The 18139-nt window shown below is 39.2% G+C and overlaps 1 protein-coding gene across 1 annotated transcript; it reads left to right on the top strand.

The window, feature by feature from the left end:
* Nucleotides 1-12101: 12101 nt before the first annotated feature.
* LOC104883414 (uncharacterized) lies at nt 12102-16514 on the top strand. The gene is made up of 3 exons (XM_048638257.2): nt 12102-12519; nt 15829-15954; nt 16090-16514. The coding sequence occupies exons 1-3, from the start codon at nt 12352-12354 to the stop codon at nt 16123-16125; spliced, it is 330 nt and encodes a 109-aa protein (XP_048494214.1). The 5' UTR covers nt 12102-12351; the 3' UTR covers nt 16126-16514.
* Nucleotides 16515-18139: the final 1625 nt, after the last annotated feature.

The raw sequence follows: 18139 nt of genomic DNA, 5'->3' as shown, positions 1-18139 counted from the left end.
AATCATCTCCGTACATCACAATCGCATTAGCATTCATTGGCCATTCTTCTAGTAACCTTAACTCTAGTGTCTTTTATCTTATATTTGAACTCGTGTTATTTGCTTGTTCTTGTTATTAGTTAGTCTTAATTGATACCAAAACTCTTTCAAACCCCTAAATACCTTTCAATTAGGTAGTCTAGACTTAATAGACTTTAACCAATCTCTGTTTCCATGTGGATCGACCCTTGACTCGCCCTTACTATTCTCTTTGTAATTGCTTGTTAGGACTATAAATATTGTTTGGAAAGCGGTTCTTAGTGCCTTAACGACACACTAAAAACCTCTTATCAATCTTCAATTCATAAACAGCAATTTTGACATCGAATTGGAGTACAGTACAGTAGCAGATGCATGTGAATGTTCTCCTACCATTGCTTTGGTCCATTTGGCCCATAGCTGCTATTGCTTTATTATTCTATGTAAGAGAGAGATCGCTTGAAGGAGGAAAAAGCTTACAATAATAAAGCAATAGCAGCTATGGGCCAAATGGACCAAAGCAATGGTAGGAGAACATTCACATGCATCTGCTACTGTACTGTACTCCAATTCGATGTCAAAATTGCAGTTTATGAATTGAAGATCGCCGATAAAACGAAAACAAGGAATGAGGCCTTTAAATTGGGTGTTATTATGGGGCTGATATGCCTTATTGTTGGGGTATTGTACTCCAATTCGATGTCATTTTAGTTTCAGCTTATCTTTTCGTATTTCATTAGAAAATGGACTTTGTTGTCAAAATTCTACCCTTTACAATTAATTGCAACTTAGACTAGGTTGTGTATTTAATTTATGTTTCACTCACAATAATTCAAATAAGTGGAAGTTAAAGTAATGACATGGGGGCATTAAATGCCACTAACCATTTATGCCTATAAAACGAAAGGTTATGCCACACCATTCTCATAAAAAATTTCATCCTCCACAAATATGTCTGAAGATAGTATGTCAATTGAATCTCAATCTGATTCAGAATGTAGCCACGAGAATTCCAACAATGTTGCAGAAATCGAAAGTGGCTTCTCAAGACATTTTACATCTCATTTTTTTTCGCGCTCTAACTTTTCTCTCGGCCTAGGATACCTTATCCTGCGCTGGTGCCATGGCAAGAAAAGCAAAAAGCTCGAATTCGTCTGCAAATCCAACTGCGATGAATAAACAGAAAGGTCCTGCATCTGATTCAATGGCGAAGAAGACGAAATCCATGGATGAATTGCTCGGGGTTTCAGCGATGGAGGTGGAATCTGACGATTCGGCAGAGGATGGTGAAATTCTTACTCCGGAAGCTTCTCTAGCAGCGATGAAGAATCAATCGGAGGATCATCGTACATTTTTATCCTGGCTCTCAATGATGAAAACTGGAAGTCCGTTAAAGGAGAATCAAGTATTGCCAATCTTGAATCCTGATTATAATTCTGGTGATTTGAATAATGATGTTGTGCAAATTGCGATGGATGATATTCAAGATGAAGTGGATTATTGGAATTCATCAATTGTTTGTTCTGTAATTGGTGCGAATCCACCATTAGCTGTAATTGAGGGGTTTTTTAGGCGTATTTGGAAGAATATGGGTATTGACAAGGTAGCTAGCATAGAACATGGAGTTTTCATTGTCCGGTTTACTTCTATGGAGTAGAGGGATAAAATTCTGGCTGAAAATAGACCTACATTTGATAGGAAACCTGTAGTTTGTAAGCCATGGCATAAGGATATTGTGGACTTTAAGAAGGAGATTAAAGTTGTTCCAATATGGATTCAACTTAAGCACCTAGAGCTGAAATTCTGGGGAAATAAATGTTTGAGCAATACTGTGGGGTCTTTGGTACTTTCATCCAAGCAGATCAGGCCACTATCACCAGAGACAAGTTACAATTTGCTCGAGTGCAGATTGAAGTAACAATTTCAGAAAATCTACCTAATGGTGTGAAAGTTCTGGATGAAAATGGCAACATGAAGGAAGTTAAGATTGGCTATGAATGGAGACCAATTATGTGTTCTCATTGTCATTTATTGGGCCATGGGGCTGAGGAATGTAAGAAGAAGCTGGGTAGACCACAGAGAGTGAAGACTCGTGGTAAGGAAGTTACTAAAGTAGGGACACAAGCAGGGAATCAGAAGGAAGGAAATGGAGGAGGATCTAGAGTAACTCAAAAGGGTTCAGTTAGGAAGGAGAGGGGTCCAGATGTGGAGGTTAGAAACTCTTTTGAGGTTCTGGAGGTACAGGAGAAATCAGAAGAGGGAGGGGTGCAGGAAAAGGAGAATGTGGAGGTAAAACAAGGGGCTGAATTAGGAGGAGGAGGTGGAAGACCTCTTGATGTGAATGGATAGAATGCTATGTTGGAATGTCAGGGGGGCAAATAGGACTGATAAACAGAGAGATATTGGATGCTTTCTGTCACATAATAAATGCAGCCTAGTTTGCCTCCTTGAAACAAAAGTTAAGGCTCAGAATCTGGGAGTCTTATACTTGAATTTGTTTAGGGGGTGGGCGTTTACTTCAAATAGTATGCATCATCCAGGAGGCAGGATAATCCTTGCCTGGAATCCTGTGGAGTTTCAGGTGAGTCCTCACTGGAGTTCCAGTCAATTGATTCACTGCAAAATGATTCCTAAGCATGGTGAGGAATTTGAGTGTTCTTTCATCTATGCTCATAACACTCAAGAGGAGAGGAATGCTCTATGGAAGGACTTGGGAATGTTAGCTAGGAGTATTCAGGGGCCTTGGATACTCATGGGTGACTTCAAGTGTGTGTTACATACAGATGAAAGGATAGGCAGTGCAATAAGGTTGCAGGAAATGAAGGATTTCCAGGAGTGTATAAATTTATGTGCACTTGAGGATGCAAAGTACTGTGGTATCTTCTTTACTTGGAACAACAAGCAAGAAGGTAGTAGGAGGGTGTTCTCTAAACTTGATAGAGTGCTGGTGAATCAAAGGTGGAATGATAAATACCCTGCTACTGAAGTGTGTTTCAGGAATGAGGGGTACTTTGATCATTGCCCTGCTATAGTGTCTGTCTACCCTAATATTAATGGGGGCAAGAAACCTTTTAGGTTCTATAAAATGTGGCAATCTCATCCCCAGTATATGGAGATTATTACTCAGGCATGGCAAGGGACCCAAAGGGACACTAGAATGTATGTTGTGATTAAGAAATTGAAAGCAGTCAAAGGGGAGCTAAAGAAGTTAAATAGGGAGAGCTTTGGTGATATTGCGGCTCAGGATTCCAAAGCTTACCATGTATTAGAAGGATTGCAGACTGCATTACATGCTAATCCTTGTAATGTTGACCTTGCCAATAGAGAGAAAGAAGCACAACATGAATATATTAGAGCTCACAAGGCTTATAGGCAGTTTTTAGCTCAAAAAGCTAAAAGTGATTGGTTAAAAGAAGGGGATGAGAACACTGGGTATTTTCATCAAGTGATCAAGCAAAGACAAAAGCATAACTCCATATGTTCCATCAAAGATATGCATGGAATATGGACTACTGACCCAGCCCAGGTGCCTGATGTTTTCCTGGAATATTACAAGTCACTGCTTGGATCAAAGATGCAAAATAGAACAAAACTTAAGTTGTCAGTGGTTGCCCAGGGACCTATACTTGATGATGTAATGAAGGGGCAACTTAATGCAGCTTACACAAAGGAGGAAATCAAAGCTGCAATGTGGGCTATTGATGGTGGGAAGGCCCCTGGCCCAGATGGTTTTGGAAGCTCCTTCTTCAAAGGTGCATGGGAGACAGTAGGAGATGAGATCAGTAATGCAGTGTTAGATTTTCTTAACACAGGGCAGATTCTGAAAGAAATCAATGCTACAAGCATCACTCTCAGTCCCAAGGGTAAGTGTGCTGAGAGTGTAAAAGATTTTAGACCCATTTCTTGTTGCAATACCCTTTATAAGTGTATCTCAAAGGTGCTTTGTGCAAGATTGAGTAACATCCTACCTGACATTATAGCTCAGAATCAAGGAGCTTTTGTGCAAAACAAATACATAGGCCATATGATAAGTGTGTTTCTAACGCACTTTATGACCTTCTTTTGGCTTGTTTTAGCTTTCTTTTCCTCCTTTTCTTCCTTCTTTCTCCTCACTTTTCCCTTCTATTTCATTCACTTGATCATACTTGGTCATAGTGACATTTTGCTAGATTTTCGATCTATTTCGATCGAATTTCTAGCACATATGCTTTCACCATGTTTGTTCGTGTTTCTATTGCAGGTATTGCCCTCTTCGGGGCCGAGAAATGCGAGACATGGCACAAGGGAACGAGCTAGAGGCTGAAAGGTAGCCTGAGGTGCGCTTGGTATGCCCCGCACACGATGGTGCGCCCGCACAAGCCACTGGTGCGCCCGCACCATCGACCAATTCTGGAGCACAAAACAGACTACATTGGTGCGCCCGCACAAAGCATAAGGTGCGCCCGCACCAAACTGTGGTGCGCCCGCACATGAGGGAAATTTTCGGAAAAATTTTTTGTGCGCCCGCACCAGATTTTGGAAACGATTTTCAGAAAAAAAACAGAAGACTTTGGTGCTCCCGCACCTAGTCCATGTGTGCCCGCACCTCGTAAAAAAAAAATTTCGAATAAAACGCAGGTGCGCCCGCACCCACACAAGGTGCGCCCGCACCACTTCTGTCGACTGATTTTGAAAAAAAAAACAAACGACTTTGGTGCGCCCGCACCTCGACGTGGTGCGCCCGCACCAAAGCCTACGAATTTTTATTGAGAAAAAACAGAAGGGAGAGGTGCGCCCGCACCAAACGTGTGTTTTGAAAAAAATTAGATGGTGCGCCCGCACCAGGGAGAGGTGCGCCCGCACCAAACCGGCTGGGCGAAAAAACAGAACGCCACTTTGTTTTTTTTTCGGCCCCCTCCCTCTATTCTTCATTATTTCGAACCTCTCTCTCACACTCACTCACTTTCTCTCTCTTCCTCCTCTCTAGATCCGGCGACTTTACACCCTTTTCCGGCGACTTTCAAGGGCAAATCTCACCAAAATCTTCATCACCATCTTCTCTACAACATTCAAAGCACAAAAGTTGGGGGTTTTGCAAGGATTGGATTTCTAGGGTTTCAAAATTGGGGATTTTCATCTCCATGTTGGTAACTCCCTTCTAATTTTTGCTTTTTCATCAATAATCTACTAAATTGGACTTCTAGTGTGTTTTCTTTTAGATTGCATGCTTGTTTTCCTTAATTTCTTTTGATTGTTCATGAACTTTGGTCATTTTGTCTTTGGTGATGTGGTGAACATATGCAATTTTTGTGGTTTGTGATAAATTCATAATATTCTTACTTTTTGAGAACTACATTGCAAAAATTGTTAGGCGTTGTTGCTTTTTGTGCATAATTGTGGTTGGTTTGGTGAAATTGGCTTGAAAGTCTCTTTGAGTGGTGATACTCTTGATTGCTAGCAACTTTGTTGCTACTAATTGTGGATGGCTAGCTGGTAGATCTTAGGATTAGTTTTTGTTTTTTTAGTTTTTGTGTGTTTTCCTTTTTGTGTGGTTAGATTTTTCTTTTTGTGTGTTTTCGCTTTTTTTTTCTTTTTGAGTGTTTCTTTGTGTAGAGAGTCCGCTTTGTGGTTGTGTCATTGCAGCAGATCATCACTTCTCCTTCCCCTTTTCGACAAAAAATTCTTTATCATCTGGGAAGAAGTAGTGGTGAAGGCTCATCCAGGTCTAAGCGAGCAAAGACGGGGTCCTCTTCACAAGGACCTTCGTCTAGCTCGCATCCCCCTCCCTTTATGCTCTAAAGTTTCCCAACGCCGCTCATAAACAAATTTTCCAACAACTTTCTGAGCGCACGTTTCGTCCCACAAAGTTCTATGACACACTACCTGCAACTACCTTAACATCGAGTCGATGATAAGGGAGATGGCAGATAATGTCGGGTTATCGGACTTCCTTGATATTCATGAACCTACTTACGATCAACTCACTCTCGAATTCTTGAGTACGTTGAACGTAAGTAATGTGACAGGTGCTCTAACTATTCAATTTCGCATGTTTAATCAAGCTAGAGCACTGTCTTTTGACGAATTTTGTGAGGCGTTTGGGATGGACCCTCGAGCCCCTGCGATGCCCCTTTGGGATCATCTGGCAGGGATACAATGAGCAAGAGTGGTGGGCAAAGATCACCAACGGTACGACTTCGTTTCGAACGAACTCGTCCAAAGCGTCGGAGATCATCCACCTTGCTCTCCGATACTTCCATAGGATGTTGGTTTACACCATCTTTCCTAAACAGGAAGTCGGGCAGTTGCGGAAGGACGAGCTGCTGGTTCTCTGGTTGGCCACTGACGGGGCCCACCATAGAGCCCGCATTAACTTTGCTGCTCTCCTCCTCAACCGACTGCAGGAAATTCGGGGGGGCACAACGGTGACTGGGGAGATTCTTTGTGGTGGCATGGTCACCCGGCTAGCATCCTACCTTGACTTGACCGATGACTTGGCTCGCTTGGAAGCCAGCATGCCTACTGTTGGCCAGTCCAACAGATTGGATGGTGCCAGCCTGCAGCAGATGAAATTTCTGCGCAATTATAAAAAGGAAAACTGCATCTGGCTTGTGGGGGGGCGACCTTACTGTTATATAGGGCCCGACTTCGTTTGGGACCTCCCAGCTAACGTTGAAAACCGTTGGCGGGTTCCCCCTGCCCATGACATCCCACGGGCTATCCCTGAGCCCATGCCTATGGAGATCGATCCCCGCATTCCGAGAGGTCCGAGGCCCGACCACCGCATTCCTGAGAGTGAGGTGGCCGAAGCTTCCTCCTCTCAATCCTTCGACATGGGCTCTGTCATGGCAGCCATAGCCCAGATGCAGGCCTCTCAGGAGGCCAATCACCGTGCGGTTACGGCTACTCTTGCCGGTATCCGCACCGACCTGGACCATGTGTCTAGGGTGGCTTGGCGCACTCACCTCGCCAATGTCCACTCCGGACATGAGCCTCCCTTCCCTAACCATCCCCACTATCCTCCTTCTTTCGACCCTCGAGAAGGGCCGTTTGAGGAGCCTTCATTCCGTCCTTACCCCCACTACCCATCCTACTATCCTGATGGGTCCTCTGGTGGGTATTTCCCTCCTTACCCCCCTCCCGATGGGGGAATGGTGGGAACTATTAGGAGCTTTTCATAACCCCCTCCCTCTCCCTCCTTTTGCAACTCCGAGCGCGGGTTTTGCTTAAGCTTGGGGGACTTGCTTGTATGTCTATATCTTAGGGAGTTTTGGGGTCATAGATGGTTAGAATTAGGGGTCTCATTGGTTTTCGGTTTATTGGTGATTGTTTCTGTCTGTGGTATTGACATCCCCCACCCCTGCTGACTTCTCTTCACCTGTACAGCTGTGCTTTGGTAGTTTCTTTTGGTCGTTTTCTTTTGCTTTGCATATTTTTATAATAAAAAATAAATAAATAAATAATAATAATAAAAAAACAAAAACATTTTCCTCTTTTATTCTTTTTCTTCTTTTTTTTTTGTTTCATTTAGGATAGCTTGGTTGCATGCATGATTTGTGGCTAAAGAGTTCATGACTTGATTGGAAGACCTTCCTTATATTAGACTTGATGATTTTGGAAGCCCTGTTGTGACTTTAGGCGTCTCTTGAAACCGATAACTTTTGGTAGAGTCTCTTTGAAATTAGGCGAGTTGGATGAATGGATTGCCTTGCCCCTTGTGCGATGAATCCCGAAGGAGGGCCAAGAACCTCGTAAGACTCACTCACAACCCTCACCATTGATCGCCTAACTTGTGACTTGCATTTTAGCTCCCCAAGATTACATAAGACGAGCCTCTAGGAAATGATTTAGGGCGTTTCTTTTGCTAGTAATAGGAGCTACAAAGCCAAAAGCTTGAATACCTGCATAATATTCGCTTCTCAACCCATCTGAGCCTTTCTATCCTATTTTTGCTTAACCCACATAATGAGTCATGGCCAAACTTTCCCCAAAGTGGAGTACATGTGTATTTTTGTTGAGTTAAGTGGTTTTGATATTAAGTCTTGGTTGAAAGAGAGTTAATGTGCTTGTATGATAGCAAAAGTGAAAAAAAAAATTTGTGAAAAAGAAAGACAAAAGAAATAAAAGAAAGAAAGTTCTTATTGTTTGATTTGGTTTATTATTGAAAATGAAAAGAAAGAAAGATCAAATTGATGAGAAAAATGAAAAAGTTCACAAAGTGAAAAAGAAACAAGTGAAATTCAAGGATATGTGTGAGAGTTATCTTTAATTGAGAATAGTGTTAGGACTAGCTTGGGAGAGTATTTACCCCTAGTTTGTACTCCACTTACTCTTTTTGCACCACATTCCTAGAATATGATCCACGCCCCTAACCTAGCCCCGTTACAACCTTAACAAAGTCCCTTTTGACTTCTAGATTGGACTTGATCTATTTAGTAGTGGCGGGTGAGATTTTGTGCAAGTCATGATGAGGGTCATCAAAACATGGTAGAGGCGAGCAATTATGGTTGAGCATCCCTAGGGAGGAGTCAAACTTGGGTCTTGGAAGTGGAGAAGAGTGAGAAATCATTCTTGGAAAGCTTTCTTTCAAAAAGACTCGGTTGATCGGTGGATTGAGACCTTAGAGTCACTCTTGTGCTTCCTAATCATCTTCCCTCTTGTGTTTGGTTGGTCTCCTAAATCTTGATATGAACTCATTTAGCTTGCATGTCATGTTTGTAACCTTGCATTTAGAGCATATAGGTTAGTTTGTTGCATGTTTCCCTTTTCTTTTTATTCTCCTTTTCTTTTTCTTTCCTTCACTCTCATTCTTGGTTTACTTGAGGACAAGCAAAACGCTAAGCTTGGGGGAGTTTGATAAGTGTGTTTCTAACGCACTTTATGACCTTCTTTTGGCTTGTTTTAGCTTCCTTTTCCTCCTTTTCTTCTTTCTTTCTCCTCACTTTTCCCTTCTATTTCATTCACTTGATCATACTTGGTCATAGTGACATTTTGCTAGATTTTCGATCTATTTCATCGAATTTCTAGCACATATGCTTTCACCATGTTTGTTCGTGTTTCTATTGCAGGTATTGCCCTCTTCGGGGCCGAGAAATGCGAGACATGGTACAAGGGAACGAGCTAGAGGCTGAAAGGTAGCCTGAGGTGCGCTTCGTATGCCCCGCACAAGCCACTGGTGCGCCCGCACCATCGACCAATTCTGGAGCACAAAACAGACTACATTGGTGCGCCCGCACAAAGCATAAGGTGCCCCCGCACCTATGTCTGGTGCGCCCGCACCAAACCGTGGTGCTCCCGCACATTCTACGAAGTAATTCAGGCTGAGGCACCTTACATGTGGTGCGCCCGCACCTTCATCTGGTGCGCCCGCACCATTTGACGAAGAGATTTCCACCTTGAGGCAGAAGACTCAGGTACGCCCGCACCTGAGGTCTGGTGCGCCCGCACCTCATGATCCGGACAAAAAAAAATCGATCATTAAACCCTCTTTTCGAGAGGAGTTGGAGACTTACGCTTTATTCTAGTTTACACACAGTATTTTAGGGTTTTGTATTAGAGAGAAAAGACTGAGTTTTCATTGGTAATTGAGATTAGAGATCATAGTTTGTGATTCGATTTACATTCAAGGTACTTTTTATTCAATTCAATTCAAAGTTTTAGTTTTTATTTCATTCTCTTGGTGTTTGTTTATGTTCTTCATATTATTTAAGATCTTCATTCTCTTAGTTTATAATTGCGATTTCATTAGTTTAATCATTTCTTAATCATGTTTAGCCTTAGATTAGTCATAGATTTATGTTTAATTGCTTTAACTCCATGATTAGTGAGTATTTCATATCTAGGGTTAGGGTGAAAGTATGAATTAGGGTTTTAAATATGTTGTTGATGTGATTGTGATGATGGAGAAGTTTATGCATTGATCTTGGTGTTTTGAGACCTTAGGATAGATATTGATCACATTTATACTTTGGTATTTTGATTTCAAATGTTCTTAAATCGGATTTTGAACTCTTTTATCATCCCCAAGAATCAACTTAATTTCATACCAAGATATTGGATGGAAATTAAGGGGATCCTTCATTAGGGGTTTTCCAAACTTATGAATCTCTTAATCAATTAACTAAAGACCATTCGAGAGAGGATTTAGTTGATGATTAAGGATTACTCTTGAGGACCATTCGAGAGAGGACTCAAGTATTTTAGAGGAGAACTAAACCTTGCATAATCGTCTTTGTTGTTCACAATCGCATTAACAATCATCATCCGTTCTTATTCATACTAGTACCTTAACTCTAGTGTCTTTTATTTGATATTTAAACTCGTTTAGTTGCTTGTTCTTGTTATTAGTTAGTCTTAATTGATACCAAAATCTTTCAAACCCCCAAAAATTCTTCAATTAGGCAGTCTAGACTTGTTAGACTTTAACCAATCCCTGTTTCCCTGTGGATCGACCCTTGACTTGCCCTTACTATTCTCTTAGTAATTGCTTGTTAGGACTACAAATATTGTTTGGAAAGCGGTTCTTAGTGCCTTAACGACGCACTAAAAACCTCTTTCACCATAATATAATGGTCTGTCAGGATCTAGTTAAAGGGTATGAAAGGAAGAAGGCTCTGGCAGGATGCATCATTAAACTGGATTTGCAAAAAGCCTACGATACAGTAGAATGGGATTTTGTAGAAGAAATGTTAGTTGGGCTACAATTTCCAGAGCATTTTGTCAAACTCTCACCCTTGTTGTTTGTGCTGTGTATTGAATACCTGTCTAGGATACTGAGGATTGTTGGGGGAGAAAGAAGGCTTTAAATTTCACCCTAAATGCAGAGATACAAAATTGACCCACCTTTGCTTTACTGATGACATCATCCTATGCTGCAAGGGGGATTTTAAGTCTGTGCATTTGATGATGCAAGGCTTTAAACTATTCTCTGATACAACTGGTCTACAGGCTAGTCCTCCCAAAACTGATGTGTACTGTACTGGTATGCAGCCATCAGAGGTTCAGAGGGTCTTGGATATGACAGGATTCAAAAAAGGCTCTAAGAAGATTTCAGCTGCTGAGTGTGAGAAAATTGTGGAGAAGATGTGTGCAAGGATAAAGGTGTGGAATTCAAGGAACATGTCTTTTGCAGGAAGGTTAACACTGGTGAATTCAGTTTTGATGACATTTCAGATTTATTGGGCTCAGATTATGGTGCTTCCTAGAGTTGTTATCAAACAAATCAATAGCATCTGTAGGAGCTTCCTTTGGAGTGGTACTGCAGACTCTAGGGGTCCTGGGAAGGTTGCTTGGAATCAGTTATGTAAAGCAAAAAAAGAAGGGAGTCTGGGGATTATTAATGGCCAAAGGTGGAACATGGTGGCCATGGGCAAACATGTGTGGATGAGTGCAGCTAAAAAAGAAAACCTATGGGTTAAATGGATTCACTCTATTTACCTAAAGGATCAAAATTGGTGGAATTACACATCAAAGGTGAGTGATAGCTGGTACTGGAGAGAAATCTGCAGAATAAAAGACATAATGAGAAGGCATATATCTGAGATTCAGCTAATGAACATGCCTAAGTATTCTATCAAGATATGTTATCAGCAAATGGCCCCTACATCGAGGGTGGAGTACTGGACAAAATTGGTATGGAGTAGGCTTGGTATTCCAAATCATCGTTTCATCATGTGGCTGGTGATGCAAGGCAGGTTGAATACAAAAGATAGATTACTGACAATGGGGATAACACAGGAAGGAAATTGTTTAATTTGTGCAGATCAGTTGGAGTCCCATATGCATCTTTTCTTCAACTACTATTTTAGCCAGAAATGTATCTTGAGCATACTTGAATGGATGGGTTTGGTATGCCATCAACTTAATTACAACACATTGCTAAGTAGGTTACACAAGAGGAAGCAAAGCAAATTCAGAAGATGTGTGATATATGCAGCTGTCATGAGCACCATCTATCACATATGGTGTGAAAGGAATAATGCCCTCTGGAATAGTCAGGTGAAATGTATAGATTCTGTTATACGTAGCATCAAATATACTGTATATACTAGAATCAACAGTATTATACCAAAGAAAATAAGTAGCAATGATCAAAGATGGTTTGTAGCCCTCAGTGGCAGGTAATATAGGCTATGAAACCTGCTAGGGTGGTGTTCATCTAGAGGCCTGTCTCTAGCATGACTGCATTTGGTATGTTTTTGGTGCAATAATATCTTATCTTGCCTATCAAAAAAAGAAAGTGGCTCCTCTTCTGGAAGTGAATTTTCCAAGAGTACCATAGAAGAGGGTAGAGCGGAGTCTATCAACATTACTGTGAAGGGTGGTGGAGTTGACGACCTTGGGGCGGTGTATGATATGTGTGTAACTAAAAAATTTAGTTACGAGTACGTAGATTACGCACGGAGAGCGGGGGTGGAGTTGGGGGATTTGTGGTTGGAGTATTGGACAAAGTACTTAAGCCCCAATGACACACCGTTAAAGTGCAAAATGCACGGAAATGACGTGGTCCTCGCATATTTAAAGGTCAGTAACAAGCATTTTCTTTCTCCCTTATATTTTATTGTATACTAGTGTTCTGCATTAAATCAAACACAATATTGTCCTAATACTTAACACAATCTAATGTAAATAAAAAAAAGGTAAAATCATCTTCCTCTATATCCTCCAAAACCATATTTATATTTTCTTTATAATATCAATTTTTTATAATTTTGACCTAAGGTAATTAAACTGACATAAATTTTTGCTTACTATGCCAAAAACATAAACTCTTTACAATAAATAATTAGAAATATTAATGGGCAAAGTTATAAATTTATAAACATAAAACCACATATAATAAAATAGAAAAGTATAAAATAAAGAAAGTGCTATCTAATCCGTGTAAAACAGAAAAAAGTAAATATTTTGGCCTAAGCTAAGGTACCAGTACTCCAGTACCAAGCTTGCAGTAGCAAGCTTCAACTTTAGGGACAATAATTTCGCAAAAAGGAGAGTTAAGAGGCTACGGCAATAGAGTACACACCTTCTTTTTCCTTCCTTTTTCTTTTTTTCTTACACCCCACTTTTTAGAGAAACCCTTTGTAAATTTTATTTTGCAATTTAGTCATTGCTTTGGTCCATTTGGCCCATAGCTGCTATAGTTCTATCATTCCTCGTGAATGTGGGGAGGTTATTTCTTTAGACCTATGATTCAAAAGACGATTTATCAACCTTTTGTTTATTCAAATGTTTAAAAGTTGTGAACGTACTAGTAAATTTTTGAGCATATAGTATAAATTTTGAACATATACTAGCGGTTCAAGTAGCGGTTGCAGTAGCTGTTGGAGGTAGCTGTTAGCTGTCTACTAGTAGTTGTCAGGGATCAACAATTAAATTAGTTGTTTAATTAGAAGTCTTTGGTAAAAGCATATGTTGAAATTGTAATATGAAATGAATTAAAACAATTTCATATGTTCGTTCAATAGTTCAATATTTATTTTTTCAAAGAAGTTACACATAAAAGAGTATACGACTTTTTAGCTGCTCAAAGAAATGTATAAATCTAAGAAAATATTCAACTCTCGAAAAATTTATATTACCAATTTTAACTAAAATACTTGTAAAATATCTTATATTTGAAATAAGGGAAAAGCTATATGCAGCTCTAAGGGCTGTATATAAGAAGCTAAAAATGGAAATAAGTTGCATTAATTGATCATTTATTACATCGATTGATGCAAATTTTTTCCATAAATTCACAACTTATCATTTTAAGTAGTGCATTTATGTCTTATATGCAACCCTAAGGGCTGCATATAGCATAACCCTTAAAATAAATATTTGAATTACAAATCTGCTATTGTAAAATAAACATTAAATTGTCATAAAATAAAATAATTAATAAACAGTAAAAGGAAAAAGAAATAAAAAAACATTGGTTAATAATTCTACCTTATGCTGATATATAGTGTTTATTTGCTACACCCCTACCTCTAAATCTCAAACATTACTTGTAGTAACATTCCACAATCGTCACTCGTAATCTACTCCAACTGATACCCGCTACTACAACCACTAACTTACCAAACACTAATAATTTTCTTCAGTCTCGTTTTAATCTTGTCCAATCGCTAACTGCAACCTCAAACGCTAGTGTCAAACAGGGCCCATTTCATTTCAAATGTTGTAATTGGTCCAAATGCATTGTTTGGATAAACTAGGTATTTGAATTTGTGTTTGGACCAATTTCATGCCATTAAAAAATTAAACCCATCCTTTAGGATTTGAAATCCATTCTAAAATCTAAGGATTTGAAATTTATTCCAACCTCACCATTTCTTCATCCAGTCAAACTCCCCTTTTCATTCACTCTTTTTTTTTTCTCTCTCTCTCCTCTAACAACAACAAAATTCTTTCAAGCTCAATCTAATTATGACGGATAACAATTGCTAAAAATACTAGCAAAGAAGACAACAAAGTTGAAAACTAAAAGAATACGAAACAATGAGAAATTATGGTTCTTTTTGCAGAGACAACAATTGCGAACTAAGAAGTTTTCAATTTTTTTTGGAAAATTGAACTTGAAAGGACGTTGAAGATGGTATATGTAATGAATTTCTAATTTGATAACGAAAATGGCAGTGAAAAGATGAAGATTAAAGGTTATAATTAAAAGATAATCAATTGATGAAGAGAGAAAAACTCTAATTTTTGGGTAAATTGAGGGAAGAACTCAGTTAAAGGAGGAGATGGAGGTAATTTATTATTTATATGCTAAAGTGAAATTTTAGACCAAAAATTAACAAGCTATTGATTAAGAATGACATAATCTGGTTTTTTTTTTACATGAAATGATAGAATTTAGAAATCTTATTTTTTTTCCCAAATAAATGATTTGGAATTGAATGTCAAGAATTGAAATGAATTACTTAAAATGATGTATTTGAAATAAATTCATTCTATCCAAAGATTACCTTAGAGGATTTGACTAATTAATTCTTTAATTACAATATTTGGTAAATAGATTTTTGAAAAAGCTAATTTAGGAGAAGCCATACTAATCAGATACTCTATAAAAATATAACTATTAAAAAATCATCATCATTAATAATCACCAAAATCTTTGGATCCAATATATTATAATTTGCTTCCTTATCAAGTGAATACTCCCACATCTACATACAATTAGGGCTTAATCTTTTCGGCATAAAACGGCTGAACTGAATTGAACTGAACTGAAATGAATAGTGATAACTAATAAGTGAGAGCAAAAGTATTGTACAGAGCTGAACTAAAGTGAGAGAACAGGCAACACATGATGATTTCTCAATTATCAGCCTAATTTCACTCATAGGTGGTACTGCTGCATTTCAAAATATGTCAATGCCAAAAATTCATATTACTCTATCTTGATAATCTTTTTTCTAGGAAACAATTAGTGTAGCAAGCACGAAGAGCCTTTCAACTTGGCTAATTCCTTAGTCACAAATTGTTGCAGTAGCCAACAATAACCCACCTAGTCACCCACAGCACAACCAAAACCAGAGTATGTGATATTGTGATTAGGAAAAATAGTTGACTGTTTGATCTTGTTGTGGCTTAACTATGTCTTTTCGCATGATTGCATACGGTGCTACCACCACTCATGAAACCTCGGCTACTCTTTGTCGTGTTTTCCAAACTCAAACTCGATCTCGAAATACGTATGTTCGATTTTCCACTCCAAAAACTCAACAAAGGTCCTCTATCTATTCTTGTATGTTAAGACGAAGCAAAGTCCTGCTAATAGGTCTTGCAATAGCACAAACTCCCATTAAGTGATGATGAATTTGTCATGTACATTCTATTTAGGCTAGATTCAAGCTATGGCCAGTGCACATTGAACCAATTGCTTCTGATGAACTTCTTGGTCTTCTTCTCCAAGAGGAACATCGAATTCATGAAGATGTCAAGTTTATAGAAGCCACTGCCAACATGGTACATCGCTCCCATAAAAGCAAAAACAACCAGCATATTCATCTTGCTGCACCCCTGCCACCAGTTTTGGTAGCTGGTACAGAATACCCTAAACCTGTGTAGAAAATATTCTTATTCCATTGCATGGTTTTTCAGATATGCGATAAATCTGGTCATTCAGCGCCAGACTGATACAAACGTGATAATAAAGAGCGTTATCCAGCGAGCCGTCAACAACGCTCAGTCAATCTAGCGTCTACTACACCAAGTGACCTCGTTGATCCAGCATGGTATTTCGACTCTAGAGCTACAAATCATGCAATCACTGATTTGAACAAGCTTTATGTAGCCTTTACTTATGATGGTGAGGATGCACTGCAGTTGGAATTGGTAAGTTGATCACATTTAATAACCAATACCAATCCTTTACAACTGAGTGAAGGTCTTCGTGCACCCAATATCACCAAAAATTTGCTATGTATTTATAAAATAACAAAAGAATGTGATGTTATACGAATTTTATCCTACTCTTTGTGTTGTAAAGTCATGCATGACAAAAACTAAAAAGTTGCTGGCTAAGCGTCTAAATCAAGGCCTTTATCAACTCCATGACTCGTCTCCAGTCTCCACAATACACTATAGACATGAGGACATTGATGACAGGAAAATAGAACTAAGCAGTTTAACAATTTGTTTGAGAGATAAAACGAGAACAGCTTTACAAAAATAGGCTGTTGAATTACTAACCAAAAAGCAAGAATGCCAAAAACAACCTAAAACTGCCCCTTAGTACATTAGTATTACACTCCCCCACCTTCTAGCAAGGGTTGAGGAGGGATACCTTCTTCACAAACAGTAGAGTGAAATACAACCAAAATGACTTAATTCTTGCAACCCGCCAACCACATATATGAGCATGAAACAGCCTAACCAAAAGCTAAAAGCCTAAACCGCAACCCCGAAGAGTAATCAGATTTCTGAAACGACTTTCTATATCTGAGCATTAAAAAAGAACCTTCTTAAGAGTGACGACCATTCATGGAAAACCAAATAACCTCTGCTCTACCAGTAAGAAACCGTTCATGTCTAGTATAATATAATTAGAGGCTTCGAGCTATACCAAAAGAAGGAAAACAGAAAAAGGCAGTCCTACATTTTGAAACACAAATGAGTTCAAGGAAGATTAAAGGGAGAAACAAGACTCTCCACATAATCGGTCACCTTATAAACCTTTGCAAACCTAGGATCCCTAACTATGGCGTATGAAGGAGGATCATCACTTGGATCAAAGAGCCAAAGTGCATGTTCTACTCGAATGCAAACAATGCCATAGTATGTAAATCCTATAACTTGAATGGGATTTCTGAAAATACCCTCCTGCAACTCAATTCTATAAAACCTTTTCCAAGAATCCCAATTGTCATATTCCTCAAGCATCCACAGCTCCAACACTTGTTCTTGATCCTCCTTCTCCTCCGAATCTTCCTCTTCCTCGGACTCTTCCTCGGAGTCTGTGTTGAGTATTTGCTGCACAGGGTACTGCACGAACATAGCACATAGAGAGTCATATCCTCCAATGACACTAAGCAACACATCACGCGAATTCTCAAATAATCCAGGTTCGTTAATCGAAAAGGGTACCCTCTCAAAGGTTTCTTCAACCAAATCAAATTTAACTATCCATTTGCGACCACTAAGCCAATGCAACGAATCATCCATGAATACCGATTGAGACCATGGCACTTCATCACCAGCATGCACTTCTCTCCATACAGGTTTCTCTTTCAACGAGTATATATAGACCTGTGTCTTATAACGCACAGAATACACTAAAAAAATCTTGTAATCCTCTTCGGAGGGAACATAGCCAAACCAACAAGAGTCTTCATAGAGATAAGTCCTTCCATATTCGTCAGGCAACACAATTTCTTCGCGTTCATCAGTGACAGGATTCCAAATAAACATCATATCATCACGGTGTTTCGACACCGCCTTAAGGTAAAAACAGACTAGACCATGACATGATCCAATCAAGAAACATTAATAGTCTTCGCATTCATTTGCAGGGAATTGATTTTCCACTAGAACTAACCTCACACCCTTTGTAATATCAGACTCATCTTGATCATCAAACTTGAGTGTGGACATGAAATTATGTTTTTGTGAAACTAGTGTCAAGGGTGAATTAGTAAGGTTTGAAAATTCC

Source organism: Beta vulgaris, chromosome 2 (assembly GCF_026745355.1).
Source record: "Beta vulgaris subsp. vulgaris cultivar EL10 chromosome 2, EL10.2, whole genome shotgun sequence".
In the NCBI taxonomy this organism is placed as follows: Eukaryota; Viridiplantae; Streptophyta; class Magnoliopsida; order Caryophyllales; family Amaranthaceae; genus Beta; species Beta vulgaris.
This window is presented reverse-complemented; position numbering and strand designations above follow the sequence as displayed.